At 43.4% G+C, this 14,918-nt stretch overlaps 1 protein-coding gene across 3 annotated transcripts in view; it reads left to right on the top strand.

The window, feature by feature from the left end:
• Positions 1 to 14,918, top strand: part of HMGXB4 (HMG-box containing 4) — a 30,133-nt gene that overhangs the window by 5,327 nt on the left and 9,888 nt on the right. For 2 of the 3 annotated variants that reach the window (XM_088025319.1, XM_028088596.2), the window contains 4 exons: positions 13 to 161; positions 407 to 485; positions 1,258 to 2,213; positions 13,978 to 14,059. In XM_088025319.1, the coding sequence (XP_087881445.1) occupies positions 1,326 to 2,213; positions 13,978 to 14,059 (970 nt within the window). In that variant the 5' untranslated portion in view covers positions 13 to 161; positions 407 to 485; positions 1,258 to 1,325. Of the gene's footprint in view, positions 1 to 12; positions 162 to 404; positions 486 to 592; positions 708 to 1,257; positions 2,214 to 13,977; positions 14,060 to 14,918 lie in introns of those variants that run through there. The other variant, XM_028088597.2, reaches the window with a different exon arrangement.

The following is a 14,918-nucleotide window of genomic DNA, read 5'->3' on the forward strand; positions in this document are numbered from 1 at the left end:
CCTGGCTTTCAGATTGCTTTGATGGTGATCACAGCTCTGAGGATACAGGACTAGCCGCTGGCCGAAGCCAACGAGAAAAGAAACGTTCTTACAAAGATTTTTTAAGGGAAGAGGAAGAAATCGCTGCTCAGGTCAGAAATTCTTCCAAGAAGAAGTTAAAGGTAAATTCTAAACATGTGAATTAGGAAAGTTTTTAACTATCTCACGTCCTGTTTCCTAGCACTTGAAGAAAGAAGCATATTTTTAAAACTTTAAAAAAATAAACATCGTTCGCTGTCTATTTTTAATATTTCCTGTGTTTTACTTTGTTTTCCAAAGTCAGAAATCAGAGAACAAAATTGGTTCCAAACTGCTTTTGCCTCATCATCTTATTCAGTGGTCAATTCTTCTTCCTCTTCAATTCCAGGATAGTGAGCTTTATTTCTTGGGGACGGACACGCACAAGAAGAAGAGGAAGCACTCCTCTGATGATTACTACTATGGAGGTAAGGAGGGGAAAGGGCAGCAGGTGGGATGAACACATCACTGGTTCTTGGAGTCGGGGTAGGGGAAAGGGATCCAGATGTTGCTGACTCAGTGGCCTATTTAACAGGACAGTGGTTCTTGTTCTGAGTGCCGATAAACCAGTGTGAAGGAGGAGAGAGGTGGAGGGCTGGTATTTTGGAGGATTCAGCATAGAAGAACAGTCTTCATTTGTGATACACCAGGTACCAGGTTCCTTCTCCCCCCAATCATCCACTTATCTTCTGCCCATTGTTACCTAGCATCCCTTTTGCCATATGTAGTCCTGGGCCCTCTGGCCTGCACCTGTGGGTTACTTCTCAGTCCAGTGCATAGCCACTCACAAGACCAGTTTTTCTTAGCTCTCTTACGTGCATAGCTGATGAGACTAACCCTTTACTAGAATGGGCTTGTCCTGAACACAGAAGCAAATGACACTCTGTCTACAGTGTAACCTAAATTGTAACTGCTCGTAATCCCACAGCTTAGTCCGTTCTTCTGGGTCTACCCTCTCTGGTTACTGTGAAGACTCAGTGAAGAGAAGCAACGTTAGTGGCAAGAACTGTGTCCAGGGTCAGGCAGCATTTACCGAGCCAAGAAGCACACGGGCGTCATCAGGAAATCAGTGGAAGGGCCTCCCCTCAAATCATTTCTCTGAGCCTCTTCCTCATGTTAGTTGAGTGTTTTTTGGTGCGAGAGGAAACTTGTTGGAAGTTGGTTTGTCGTGTGGACATTACTTCTTTTGATTATTTCCAGACCTTTCGTCTTTGGAATCGTCACAGAAGAAAAAGAAAAAGTCCGGCCCGCAGTCTACCGATACAGCCATGGACCTGTTGAAAGCCATCACTTCCCCATTGGCCACAGGCTCCAAGCCCTCCAAAAAGACGGGGGAGAAATCCTCTAGTTCTTCAAGTCATTCAGAGAGTAAAAAGGAACACCACAGGAAGAAAGTAAGCGGAAGCAGTGGGGAGCTGTCCCTGGAGGATGGTGGTTCCCACAAATCAAAAAAAATGAAACCGCTCTATGTGAATACGGAGACACTGACCCTCCGCGAGCCCGATGGCTTAAAGATGAAACTGATTCTCTCACCAAAGGAGAAGGGAAGCAGCTCGGTTGATGAGGAGCCTTTTCAGTACCCCTCTCAGCAAGCGACTGTGAAAAAATCCTCTAAGAAATCAGCTCGGGATGAGCAAGGTGCTTTATTCCTAGGTCACGAGTTACAGAGCTTTCTGAAAACAGCCCGGAAGAAGCACAAGTCCTCCTCAGACCCACATTCCTCTCCCGGCCCCGAAGCCTGTGGAGCGGATGGCTCCCAGTTCCCAGAATCCCACAGTGCTAACCTTGATCTTTCAGGACTTGAACCTATTCTAGTAGAATCGGACTCGTCCTCTGGTGGGGAGCTAGAGGCTGGGGAGTTAGTCATCGACGACTCTTACCGGGAAGTCAAGAAGAAAAAGAAGTCCAAGAAGAGCAAAAAGAAGAAGGACAAGGAGAAGCATAAAGAGAAGCGGCACTCCAAGTCCAAGAGAAGTTCAGGCCTTGCAGCTGCCGCCGTGGGGGAGGTCGCGGTGGCACCTGGCCCTCCTCCCAGCGTCCCCCACACTGGAGCTGCTGCCCCTGCCCAGCCACTGCCCAGCCTCCACACAGACGGGCATAGTGAGAAAAAAAAGAAAAAAGAGGAGAAAGACAGAGAAAGAGACAGAGGAGAAAAGGTAAACCATATTTTTAAAGTGTGGTGGTAAGAGATGATAGTAGTAAGCAGACTTGGAATTAGGCAGCTGAGGTGAACGGCGGGGAGCATGGTGAGGCCAATCTGATGGGATGACAGGAGGTAAAATGTGGCCAGTGGCCGAGTCTCTGTGGTGCAAAAACAGGAGCAATCTTAATTTTTCCTGGGTTGTCTTAATAGAGTTGTTCTCCCATCGTGCCAAGCGTAGGCTTAGGGATACCGTTGAACTTGGAATTCACGGGACCCAAACCTGGTTTCTTTCACTGAGCAGCACTGTCTGCCTGGGGCAATTGAGAGAGACGAAGAGGTATTCTGAGTTCCTTCTGAGAAACAGATCTTCAAAATTAGGAAAATAATGACCACGTTCCTATGTGGGTGCTTACTGTTTGCTGGGCCCAGTGCTCCAGTGGGTGGAGAGAGGTGCAGAGCTGAGCAGGACATAGCTCCTGACCTTAGGGAGCGCGCTGATTGCTGAGAAGGTAAGAAGGAGAAATCAGCCACCTTGGTTTAACTTCTTTTCCTGCAACTCGAGAAATCTTCTAGCAGTTGTACTTTAGGGGCTGACCACTATGTCATTAAAGGTTTTCTGTAAAAAATAAGCTTTTTTCCCCCCCTGCTATCAAAGTAATATATTAATTTTATAGAAATTTAGAAATTCAGAGTCATGGAAAGAAAAAGGTCAAAAAGGTTAGTTTCACCACCTAAGGACAACCATTTTCTTCCCATGTTTAGAGTTCTGCAAAATGAAATGTCAGATAAAGTCTGAAAGAGGAGCTATGAAGAAGGAGAAAGTCAAGTGTATTAAGAATTTGGGAATGGCAGTTTCACTTCAGTCTGTAATTGAGGTTCAAGTCATATTTCCCACTGCAAAGAGTGTTGTTGTTTTTTTTTTAAGATTTATTTATTTGAGAGAAAGCAGGCATGCACGTGTGTGCCCGTGCACACACAGGGGGTAGAGGGAGGGTAGAGGGAGGAGGGGAGAGAAACTCTAAGCAGGCTCTAGTGCTCTGTCTGACTGACAAGGGGCTCGATCTCAGCAACCCTGAGATCGTGACCTAAGCCAAGACCAAGAGGCGGACGCTTCACTGACTGAGCCCCCCAGGCACCCCAGAGAGTGCCCTTTAAGTATGTATATCTCAGAAATTAAAAACGAAACTATACCTCCTCAGCCGAGAATGAGTGTGAGCATAAAGAACTGGATAGTCAAATACTAGGTCAGGTTTTATTCATTTATTTATTTGAAAATTGCTTCATGAAATCATATATATTCTGTGTAAGATTCTTTTTATCCGGAGAACTTCCATTCTATTAATATATGATAATGCCATGAACTAATCTTATAGTGCTGAATGCAGGAGGACAGGGTAGTCAGAGAAAGCTTACAGAAGAAAAAGGATTTCACTGGAAGGGAATACAAGAAGGCAGAAAGATGTTTAGGAAGTAGCACAGCAGAACAAGTGAACTCTAGTCCTGCGTTTTTAACTGCTTGATAAATATTTCCACCTTAATGCCTTGGATTCCTCAGACCCATGTGTCACTGACTAATAAGCTCATCATCCAGCCTCCCGAACCTGCATCTCCTCCTCCATCTGCTTTTATGTCCCCCGTGTCCTTCCAGTCAGCCCAAACTCAAAACTGTATGCTTATAATCATTTTTCTCAACACTTCATTATGAAATTTTTCAAACAAAAAGCTTTGAAATCGTACAGTGAACACCATATGCCACCCAAAGAGATTCTATAATTACTGTTTTGCTGTTTGCTTTATCACACATCTGTCCATCCATCAATCCATCTTTTATAATGTATTTTGAAGTGAATTATAGATATCATACACTTCACCCCTAAACACTTCAGCTTGCAAATCATTAACTTAAGTTCAGTATTTGTTTTCAGGGTTTGTTTTTTGTTTTTTGTTTTGGTAGAATTTACTTATGCACAAGCGTACACATGTTTACCATTTGGGCGAGTTTTGACAGTTGCACATACCTGTGTGACCAAACCTCTGTCAGGATGTAGACATCACCATCATCCGAAATAGCATTCTCATACCCCTTCCCAGTCAGTCCTTACTGTTCTGATTTTTTCCCAGTCTTACAGCTCATTTTTACATCTCCCTCTTCCCTGCTTTCCCTCTCCTCTATGTCCACTCAAGTGTTGAGCCTGATATTCTTCCTCCTTCATAACTTCCGCGTCTTTGTGTCCTCCATTACTACTCCCCCACCCTGGGCCTCATCCCTCCCTGTATTTAATGTCATAAAGGGCCTCCTTTCTGTTTCTTCCCCAATGTAATTAGTATACATTGATGCCAGAATGTTCTTAAGTACGACTTTGATGTGGACAGTCCTCTGGTTCAGCATCTTCGGTGGATCCTTACCTCCTTCACATTAGAGCGTAAGCTCCGAGAAGACCAGAATCATGTCTGTCATGCTCTCCACTTCATCCCTAGCACTGAACCCACAGTCTGGCCTGTCGTAGTTAGTCCATAAATACTTGTTGAATGAATAAATATCAAAGTCCAAACCCTTAGTCAAGCATTCATAATTGTCTGGGATTTAGCCCTAAACCTCCCTTCTCGCTCTACCCCTTAGTCTGTGTTACACACACTGTTTGGAAACCAAACTTAGCCCTTACAGTCTTACCTCTTCCTTTGCTTGTTTTTTATAGTGATCTTCTTTGTTCTCCTTCATCTACTGAAGCTCTGCCTTCCCTTCAAGACCTAATCAAATGCCACCTCTTCCAAGACATCTTGACCCTCCAGTCAGAATTAACTTCTGACTTCCCATAACACCTTGCTGTGGGAAGTCACTGCACTTACTGTCCCTTATGTTGGAGTTTTCTTTGTGCATATTCCATTTCCTCTGTTAAAGACTATAAGCTCCTCAGGGACAGTTTTAGTCACCTTACTGCTATCTTCAACTCCTCAATGTCCTTGGTCGGCATTTTGTGATAGATGTCAAATGAATGAATATATGGGTACAAACATAAGTATTGAAAAGGTAGGTCAGGTGCAAATTGCAAAGAATCTCGAATTAAGGATTTGGCAGCAGGCACTCTGGGCTTATGAGCAGGACTTAGTAGATGTGCTTTCAGTAATCGTTTAAGAATAAAATAATAGCACTGCAGTGGATGGGTGAGACTGAGGAGAGATTGTAACAGACCACCCAGGAGCTTATTACAGTCTGAGGTTTTGAGTACTATAAAAGCCTGATAGGAACAGCTAAAGAGACAGGAGAGGCTCTGAAGGAAAAACTGACAAGATCTGGCAGTAGGGCTTAGGTCTGGGAAAGCAGAAGCATAAATGAGTATAAAAATGGCCCTTAAAGGGGCGCCTGGGTGGCTCATCAGTTGAGCGTCTGCCTTCAGCTCAGGTCGTGATCCCAGGATGGGATCGAGCCCCGCATCGGGCTCCCTGCTCAGCATCGGGCTCCCTGCTCAGCAAGGAGTCTGCTTCTCCCTCTCCCTCTGCCACTCCTCCCCGCTTGTACGCGCTCTCTCTCTCTGTCTCAAATAAATAAATAAAATCTTAAAAAAAAAAAAAATGGCCCTTAAGGTTTTGAACCTGGGCACCTTGGAAAATAAAATTATAATCTCCTCCAGTGTAGGACTTATTTATAATTCCCCCATGTAGCTAGCAATTGCTAGTAAAAAAAAAAAGGTACTTTGATTTATAGCAAAAATTTTACTAGGAATCGGTATTTGATCATGACTGTCCAAACTTCAGGTAGTCATACTCGGAATGTAATCATTTATTTATCCAACAAGTATTTATGGAACATATACCATGTTTTTTAAAACCTGACCTATGCATAAAAATTTCCTGTGGAGTTTGGTTTTTGGGTTTTTTTAGAGCGGGCACAAACGCGTATGCACAAGCAGGGTTTGGGGGTTGGGGCAGAGCGAGAGAGAGAATCTCAAGCAGGCTCCATGCCCAGCGCGGAGCCCAATGCGGGGCTCAATCTCATGACCCCGAGATCATGACCTGAGCCAAAATCAAGAGTCAAACGCTTAACCAACTGAGCCACCTAGGTGCCCCATCTTGTGGAGTTTAAAAAAAAATCCTTCCCTTGATTGTGTTTCAGTAAAAAAGAACTATCTAAAAGTCCACCAAAAGATAGAAAGGAAGGCTTCAGGAATAGCGTTCCCCCAACTACAACGAGCAGAGATGGGAAAGCCAACTGGTAGGAATGCTGAAAGCCTCTGTGTGCCCTTTCTACTTTGGGTCCTATGACCAGGACTGGAACAAAAATAGACAAGCAAGAAGGATGGCTGTTTTCGGAGAAGATAAGTCAGGTTAGATTTTAAGATATAACTGTCAGGAGATTCAGCATATCTGAGGTTAAGAGTGTGGGCTGGGGAGTCAAACCACTTGAGTTCAAATCCTGACTGTGCCAGTCACAAACTATGTGCTGTTGGGCATGTTGCTTAAGTTCTCCATCTAGAAAGTGTGGATGACGACAGGCCTACCTGATGGGGTTGTTAAGGGTTAAATGAGGTGATAATAGATGTAAAAGGGTTTATTTAGGGCCACAGTGTGCCAAGGCCCTCTGTGGCCCCAGCGAACTCACCACTGATATTTTAAATGTATTTTCAAGAGAAACAGCAGTGTGTGGCATCGGTCGGACACCTTAGGAACTACTAGCTCGAGGTAATTCACAGTTGCAACATCTTAACATGTTCCATTCCTTTCAATAATGCCATGTCTTTTCAATGCTGGTCTGCAGTGATGGCTGTGGTAAAAAGCCAGTACCACATGAAAACCCACATGGGCACCCAGCTGAGTTCAGGAACTCTGGCTTTGCACATTCGTGAGCATTCGGTGAAAGTTAGTTGTTAAAATCACCATCACGGGAGAAGTTCCAGAGAGCAATGGAAATGCAAGACCTGGAGCTCAGTAGAGCAGTTGGAACTGGGGTGAGAGCTGGAGTGTTCCTTTGCACCAAATGAAATCTGTGAGCGGGGAGGAGGGTGGAGAGCCCGGAGCAGAATCCCGGAGGGCGCGCAGCTTGGGGCACCGGAGAAGGAAGGGGGAGCAGTGGTGTGGGAGGAGAAACCGGAGAGCGGCCAGTGTCACAGAAGTGAGGGAGCAGATGGTTCGAGAACAGACTGGACTCCAGTAGAGAGGATGAGGAGCTCCAGTGCAGCAGGGAGAATGGGAACCAGCCTGGCCAAGTCCACGCAGGAGTGAGAAGTAGAGGCAGCAGGGATGGAAATTCTCACTGGAGACTCTTTATACGGGCAAGGGGCCTGGGCTCTGTCTCCGGGGAAAGGTAATGCTCCCAGTGCTGAGTTTTGTTTGGGGAGGGGCTTTTTGTGGTTTTATTTGCTTGTTTGTTGGTTCGTTGTTGAATCCTGCTTTCTGAGAAGGAGTAGAGCAATCAGCTGGTAATACCTTGATGATGTCCCCTTTAAGATCATCCCAGTGGCGTGGAAGTCTTTGTATTGGAGGAGCAGGATCCAGTAACATTGCAAAGATACCTTACTTCGGGTTTTACTAAATCAATAAAAGCCCATTCACTACTCCTCAAAATAATATCTGTGATGTTGCCACTTCAGAGGCATGCCTCCAATTATCAGTATGTTTCCAGAACGTTCATGTTTCCTCTAAGCAAGCTGAGTCCAGCCAGGTGGCCTGGTATCTGGCACACTCACATTGTTGTTGATCAAGTGATACCCTGAAGTCTCAGCTATAGCTAGACTTGTGATGGTATTGCACACATTCTCCCTCTGGTAAAACCGAAGTTGAGTGACAACAGTGATAAATGGTAAAAGTTAGTAGCTACCATCTAATGTGTGCCTGCTATGCGTCTAGGCATATGACATCCTAGGCATTTGGCATTTCTAACGGTTTTCACTGATAGGTATCAGTAGCCCCATTTGTCAGAGGAAGAAGCTGAGAAGAAAAGACACAGAGCTGGAATTTTAATAGAGATTTCTTGAAACCCACTCCCATAGTCTTTCAACTATACCACATGGCCTTCTAAAACTTTGAGAGATGGTCATCCACTGCCGTGTGTCTTCATCAAAGCTAAAAGTAGGTTCTGGGTCAGAGGAAACTGACGCCATGTGCTAGTGTCTGAGATCCATCCCACTAAGACATACAGACATTGTTTCTAAGTCGAAGAGGCAGAGTATGATGAAGTGCAAACAGCGTGGGCTCAAGTACCACCGACTCGGTCCTTGTTCTAGTCTGCTGCTTACCAGCTTTGTTCTTTGGTGATGCTTCCTCACAGCTCACTTGTAAAACACAGTTGTTTTAGATTAATAGCAGATACATGGAACATGCTCCACACAGGGCCTGGCCCCATAAATAGCTGTGGTTACAATTACTGTTTTTTATCCCAAGTTCTTCAAAAGCGTAAAGTATGCTTGAAAACATCTTTTTAAAGCTTTTTTCTCATCTGGTTATTTCGCATATTAGACCAAGCAAGGAGACTATGCTTTTCTGGTTTTGTTTTTGTTTTGTCTTGCTTTATAATATAACACCTACCTTGTAGGAAGCCGACTGCAGTTATCTCACCTGTTTGGACAACCGTGAAGATCTAGAAAGAAAACAGGGTCTGCAAGGAGCAAAAGCAAGTTTCCTGCGGCTCTTATGAGCGCTTCCTGGGCGCTGGGGAAAGGAATTGCTGGCCAGAGATGAGTCACATGACCTCCCTGCCCCTGTTCTGTTCTTCGTAGAAGAGCAAACGAGCACCCAGCCTATGGATTCACACTCTGCCCTTTTCACACACAATTCTGAGACTTTATTATCCATCTAGTGCATATTTCTTCTACACTTAAGTTGTGCCGAGCACTGGCCAGGTGCTATGGATTAAAGATGAGTAAGATGGCGTGCCAGCTGGCATCCTGTCAGCTCAAAGAGTGCTCTGGGTGTAGGAAGAGAGGTCGGAAAGTATTTCAGTGAGTCGAGCCTTAGTGCAGGCACGTGCGGAGTGCCGAGGGAGTACAAGGGAAGCCTGGGTTGTCAGAGGTTCCCTCAGGTGGGCCGTATCATCTGAACTGAATCTTAGGGCCAAATAGGAACTATCGGGTAGAAATGAAGAATCGGTATTTCATTTGAGGAATGAAAGGTGTATGTGAAGGTACTGAGATGCCAGAAGGCAAAGGATGTTCAGAGAACCACAGGAAGTCCAAGCGACAGAAGTAAAGCTGGCAGAAGGTTAGAGTGAGCTCGTAAAGGCAGGCAGAGGTGCTGCAGGCCTGCCTTCTAGGAAAGGGTTGTGGAGTTGAGTCATAATTAGTACATTACAACAAGAACGGCTATATCTATGGTTTGTAATATGTTCTAAGCGCTGCCCTAAGTGTTTTATCTGTGGCATATCAGTGAATTTTCATAGGAACCCAATGAGGTGAAGACAGTATCATCTCCATTTCACAGAAATAAGCTCAAAGAAGTGAAAGAACCTGCCCAGGGCACCCTCCTGTTTCAGGGGCAGAGCAGGAATCTGAACCCAGGTCTTTGTGATTGCACAATCCATGCTCTTTCCACTATACAGAAAGGTTATTTAAATTATATTCAGTGGTGGGGGGTGAGGGGATGGGTTAGCCTGGTGATGGGTATTAAAGAGGGCATATTCTGCGTGGAGTACTGGGTGTTATGCACAAACAATGAATCATGGAACACTACATCAAAAACTAATGATGTAATGTATGGTGATTAACATAACAATAAAAAGGAAAAAAATTATATTCAGTGGTGTATTATGAGAGATAACAGAAGTATAGAGTATGTTTTAGAAAGATTTCCATTCAGAATGGTTCAAATAAAAGCTTTGGTGTGAAAACCTTACTTCTCTGGTACCCTTTCCTTTAACCAGATCAGATTTAGGGATCTCAGTCAAGTTAGTTCAGAAGAACATCAGATGGTATCATGGTTACGAGTACGGGCTCTGAAGCCAGACCGCCTGCATTCAGATGCTAGCCCTGCCACTCCTAACACATATGACTCTGGAGCTCAGTTTCCTCGTCTTTAAAATGGCAGTAATGTGGCGCCTGACTGGCTCAGTCAGTAGAGCATACAATTCTTAATCTCTGGGTTGTGAGTTTGAGCGCCATGTTGGGCAGAAAGGTTACTTTAAAAAATTTCTAAGTTGGAAAGATAAAATGGCAGTACTAACGGAATTTACCTCATAGGGTTATTGTAAGGTTTAAATGAATTTCTACAGGTAATGCTTTTATACAGCATCTCCTACATAGGATTAATATCAATGAGGCAATTGGATTCTTGTCATCAGAAGAAGAAAGCCAGTTTTTTGTGGGGTTTTTTTTTGTTTTCTTTTTGTTTTATTGGGGGGGGCGGTGCAGAGGGAGAGGAAGAATCTTAAGCAGGCTCCACACCCGGTGTGGAGCCCTATGCGTGGCTCAGCCTTATGACCCTGAGTTCATGACGTGAGCTGAAATCAAGAATTGGATGCTTAACCAACTGAGCCACCCAGGAATTCCTTGTTTTTGTTTTTGTTGTAAGGTTTTATTTATTTATTTATTTTAGAGCAAGAGATAGCTTGTGGGCGTGGGCATGAGGTACGGGAAGGATAGAGGCGGAGGGAGAGAGGGTCTGGAGCAGACTCTGCACTGAGCATGGAGCCCAACACGGGGCTCAGTATCACGACCCTGAGATCATAACCTGAACCGAAACCAAGAGTCTTAACCAACTGAGTCAGCCACCCAGATACTCCAAGCCAAGTTTTATTTTTAAGCTTTACAAGTTATGTTTTGCCTTAGGCCCTAAATGTTTTATCCTTTAAAAAATGTTCTTAGACTAGAGTTTTGAGTGGGCTTGAAGAGGGATTTTCATCAGATTGTCAAAGAGTTCTATTTCCTAAGACTTAAGCATGACTGCTTTATAAAGAGCATTATTAAGAAGTTACTCTTTGAACGGTCTTGATACTGTGGTATATGTCATCAAACACTTAAAAGGAGCTTCTGGCTGCACAATTACAACATTGTGAGTCACACTTAGTAAGTGGATTTGTTGGCAGTCATTTGCTAGTAATAATAAAGTATCCAAGTTTTTGAAATAGTACCTTTGTATTAAGGGGAGTCCTGTTACTCCAGATGTAACCACTGTGATTCACTTGCAATACTCTGTGTTTTCTTGCATTAGAAAGTCTAGAGTGGAATTACGGGCCTTGTCTTTGGAATCATGTAGAAATGTTTTGTATGCAAAGAGATCACCCATTATTTGTGTATTTCTAACTACTAAACTACATTTAGAAAAATCTCTGTGCCCTGGAGAAAGTTGAACCCTTCAGTTTGCATTCCAAACTTTCAGTCCACAGAGGGGAGTTGCATTTTGCACAGTGGTTAGGTTCTAAGATCAGCACATAAGGTGAGGATTTTAAGTAGTCCAAGTTTCCCTGAAAATCCCTTGGGAAGGCTGGCTTCACAACAAAGGCCGACAGACTCTGAGTCCGACAGAATGTCAGCCCAGTGCAGCTGGTTTCTTCTCAGCACCAGGTGAAGTCATTGGCGTAGGTTCAGGAGCCATAATTATTATTTTTTTAGTTATGTTAACTACAAATATCAGAATCACATTTGAGTAGTGAGTTGCACACACTAAGAGGGACCTATATGAACTATCTAGGAAAAGCAGATTTATGCTGTTTGTCACACTAGCGCCAAAAAATAGGTTCATGGAATCACCCAGACTAATCAATCCATCTCTCTCTCTCGCAAGTGGCCAAATGTAGAACTTACATGAACTCCCGTCTGTGCAGCGCCACTCCATTGTATCTGGGGCTCAATAAAGGGGATTTGAAAGAATCAAACCTTAGTTAGAACCCTTGGAACATTTGTGGATATGCAGCTGCTCCTAAATTAATAACAAAGATGCAGCACCCAGTACTCACTTCTGTAGCATCTCAAAACAGGACTGCCTTCACCAGAACACCAAAACTAGGGCCTTCACTATTTAGATGAAATGGTTAAAGTAAAGGCCTTGCTGCTGTTTTCTTTATCTGGTTGAGGTCAAATGATTTTACCCTATTATCCTTCACCAACATTCCTTATTTAAATTTAAAAAAGGCTTGTATCGGCTTTTTGGAAGCCAATACAAGAACTCACAGTTTTCCGTTGTAGCCTAACAAATTACCACAAATTTGGTAGTTCAAAACAACATCCACTATTATCTCATAGCTCTGTAGATCAGAAGTCCAGACAGGGCTCAACTGGGTTCTCTGCTTGGACTCTCACAAGACTGTATCAAGGTGTTGGCCAGAGCAGGGTTCTCTTGTGAGGCGAGAGGTCCTCTTCAGGCTGGCAGCAGCTTCGGTTCCTTGCAGTTGTAGAACTCTTGGCAACTGTTTTCCTCAAGTTCAAGGCCAGCAGGAGGGTGTCTGCTGTTGTGTCTCATCTCTTTCAGGGGCTCATCTGACTTACCAGGATAAGTCAGGCTTACTCAGGATGCTCTCCCTTTTGATTAACTCATTCAACTCTCTAGGGACGGTGGCCTAGTCGGTTACGCATCCAACTCTTGATTTTGGCTCAGGTCATGATCTCAGGGTTGTGAGATGGAGCCCCACATCAGGCTCTGCACTCAGTGTGGAGTCTGCTTAAGATTCTCCCTCCCTCTCCCTTCCCCCACCCACTCGCATGCGTGCATGCTCTCTCTCTCATATAAATTAATTAATTAATTAAATCTTAAAAAAAGAAAAAAGGTCAACTCACTGGGGACCTTAACTACATCTGCAAAGTCCCTTTTGCCATATAACAACAATCACGGGAGTGATATCCCACCATATCCACCAGTCCTGCCCACACTCACTGGGAGGGCATTATGCAGGGTGTGTACTCCAGGGGGTGGAAATCTTGGGATTCTGCCTATCAGAGAAATAATACTGTAATAATGTTACCAAGTACCTCCTGAAGTGCCAGATACTGTTTGATTAATTCCCACCTCCGAGTTAAATGGTATTATCCATGTTTCACTTACCGGGAAACTAAAGCTCCGGGAAATGAAACAGTTTGTGTTGCTAATAAGTAGTATGGTCAGGATTCTAACCTAGATCTTGTGGCATCCAAAGTCCAGGCTCTTTCCATTTTGCTATATTACCTTGCTAAATCCTGTCACTCTACCCTTCCTGCTTGTGAAGGTGTCATAATACAGTGAAGAATAAACATGCTTCAGGTAGCACAAAGCAGTTTGTTGAAGTGAGAGAGGATCATCTTACACTGACTACCAAAGAACTGTCTTCAGTTATTTATTTACTTCTCACATTGGACCACAAGAATGTGAGTAATAAAATAATGATAAACTACAAGTAACAGGAAAAGCAAGATCAGGAAACTTAGAAGACTAGAAATCAAAACCAGAGGAACAAAACAAATCATACATTTGGCTCTTGGCTTTCTGGTCCCAAAGTAAAGGGAAATTATATCGTTCTTTTTTTCAAAGACAAGAAAAATAACCCAGGAGAGGGTATAAGGTTTTCTCAACATGTAGTCCTCAAAGAAACATGTAACATGGGATTGTATGTAGGAAGAATGAATGGCTTTCCAAGTAATTATCAAGTAGTTACAGCAACTTGAAAAATCTAAAAATAATTTAGCATGTGATTTTATTAAATAAATATAATTACAAATGAAATATAATTAAAAATTATCCTGTTTAAGAAGCTGGTTAGGGGTTTAGAACTCTTCCCTTGATGAAAAAGTATAGGTCGCTTTTCTGTTTTGTAACCATGGATTCAGGGTTACCCGATTTGTGTTCTAATGAAGTCTTACCCTGTTCTATTTTTGTCTCACTAGCCTAAAAAGAAGAACATGTCAGCCTACCAGGTGTTCTGTAAAGAGTATCGCGTAACCATCGTGGCTGACCATCCGGGTATAGGTAAGAACGTTTCCGGTCTTCGGTTTTGTCACTTTCCATTTGTATCTCTGCAACAGTGCGGTTAATGCAGCTAATCAGCAGGCAGCTTCTTCCTATCTTTATAACACACATCTCATTTTTCCCCTCGGTTCTGAAGTCACTTTAGATTTTGTCTTCGTCCACCCCATCCATAAAAGAGATAAGCTTTCTGTTTATAGCTTTTAAACTGATAAAATGGGGAACTGAATAAAATTAAATGTTCTGAAGCATAGTACTAAATCCTCGGTTGTTTGTTTCCAAGATCCTACAGCTGACCTTTTCCTTAATCTGGCCCTTGGGTGTGAGTTACAGCGAGAAGACTTACATTGCTCATATTTGTCTCTGTGTCAGAAGTTAGTGAGGTGAGAAAAACACTCCGCCACAGACCTTGACAAGTCACTTCACCTCTACAAATCTCATTTGCCTAATGCGGACGATAACTTCCCAACCTGCACATCAAGGTTGTTGTGAGGCACCCATGAAGTACCATAAAAGATCTGAGTGCTTTATAAAGCATGACCTTGCTGTACAAATGGAAGGGCAACATTGCACATCTAGAGGACTGCTCAAGGGAAATTCTTTGGTTCTGTGCTCTCAAAACTCGGTAAAAATCTAACAGCTTTTGTCAAATTCTACAGAACAGGTTTTCTTTAACCTAAGTTGATAAGCTCTGTAAAAATGAGATCGAATTAAAAGACACCAGAAAGATGTTTAAGGGATAAATCCCTGAAGAATAGATGTGTGAGAATTTGAGCCTGTCTCATGACCACTAAAAGAGCCCCTTCCCTCCCTAGAGAAAAGAATTAAGAAAAGTGATGGGGTTTTAGTTTGGTTTTCTGAA

The sequence above is a fragment of the Eumetopias jubatus genome, unplaced genomic scaffold, assembly GCF_037043125.1.
Source record: "Eumetopias jubatus isolate StellerSeaLion01/CBP00866 unplaced genomic scaffold, mEumJub1_p1.0 scaffold_8, whole genome shotgun sequence".
NCBI classification, from domain to species: Eukaryota; Metazoa; Chordata; class Mammalia; order Carnivora; family Otariidae; genus Eumetopias; species Eumetopias jubatus.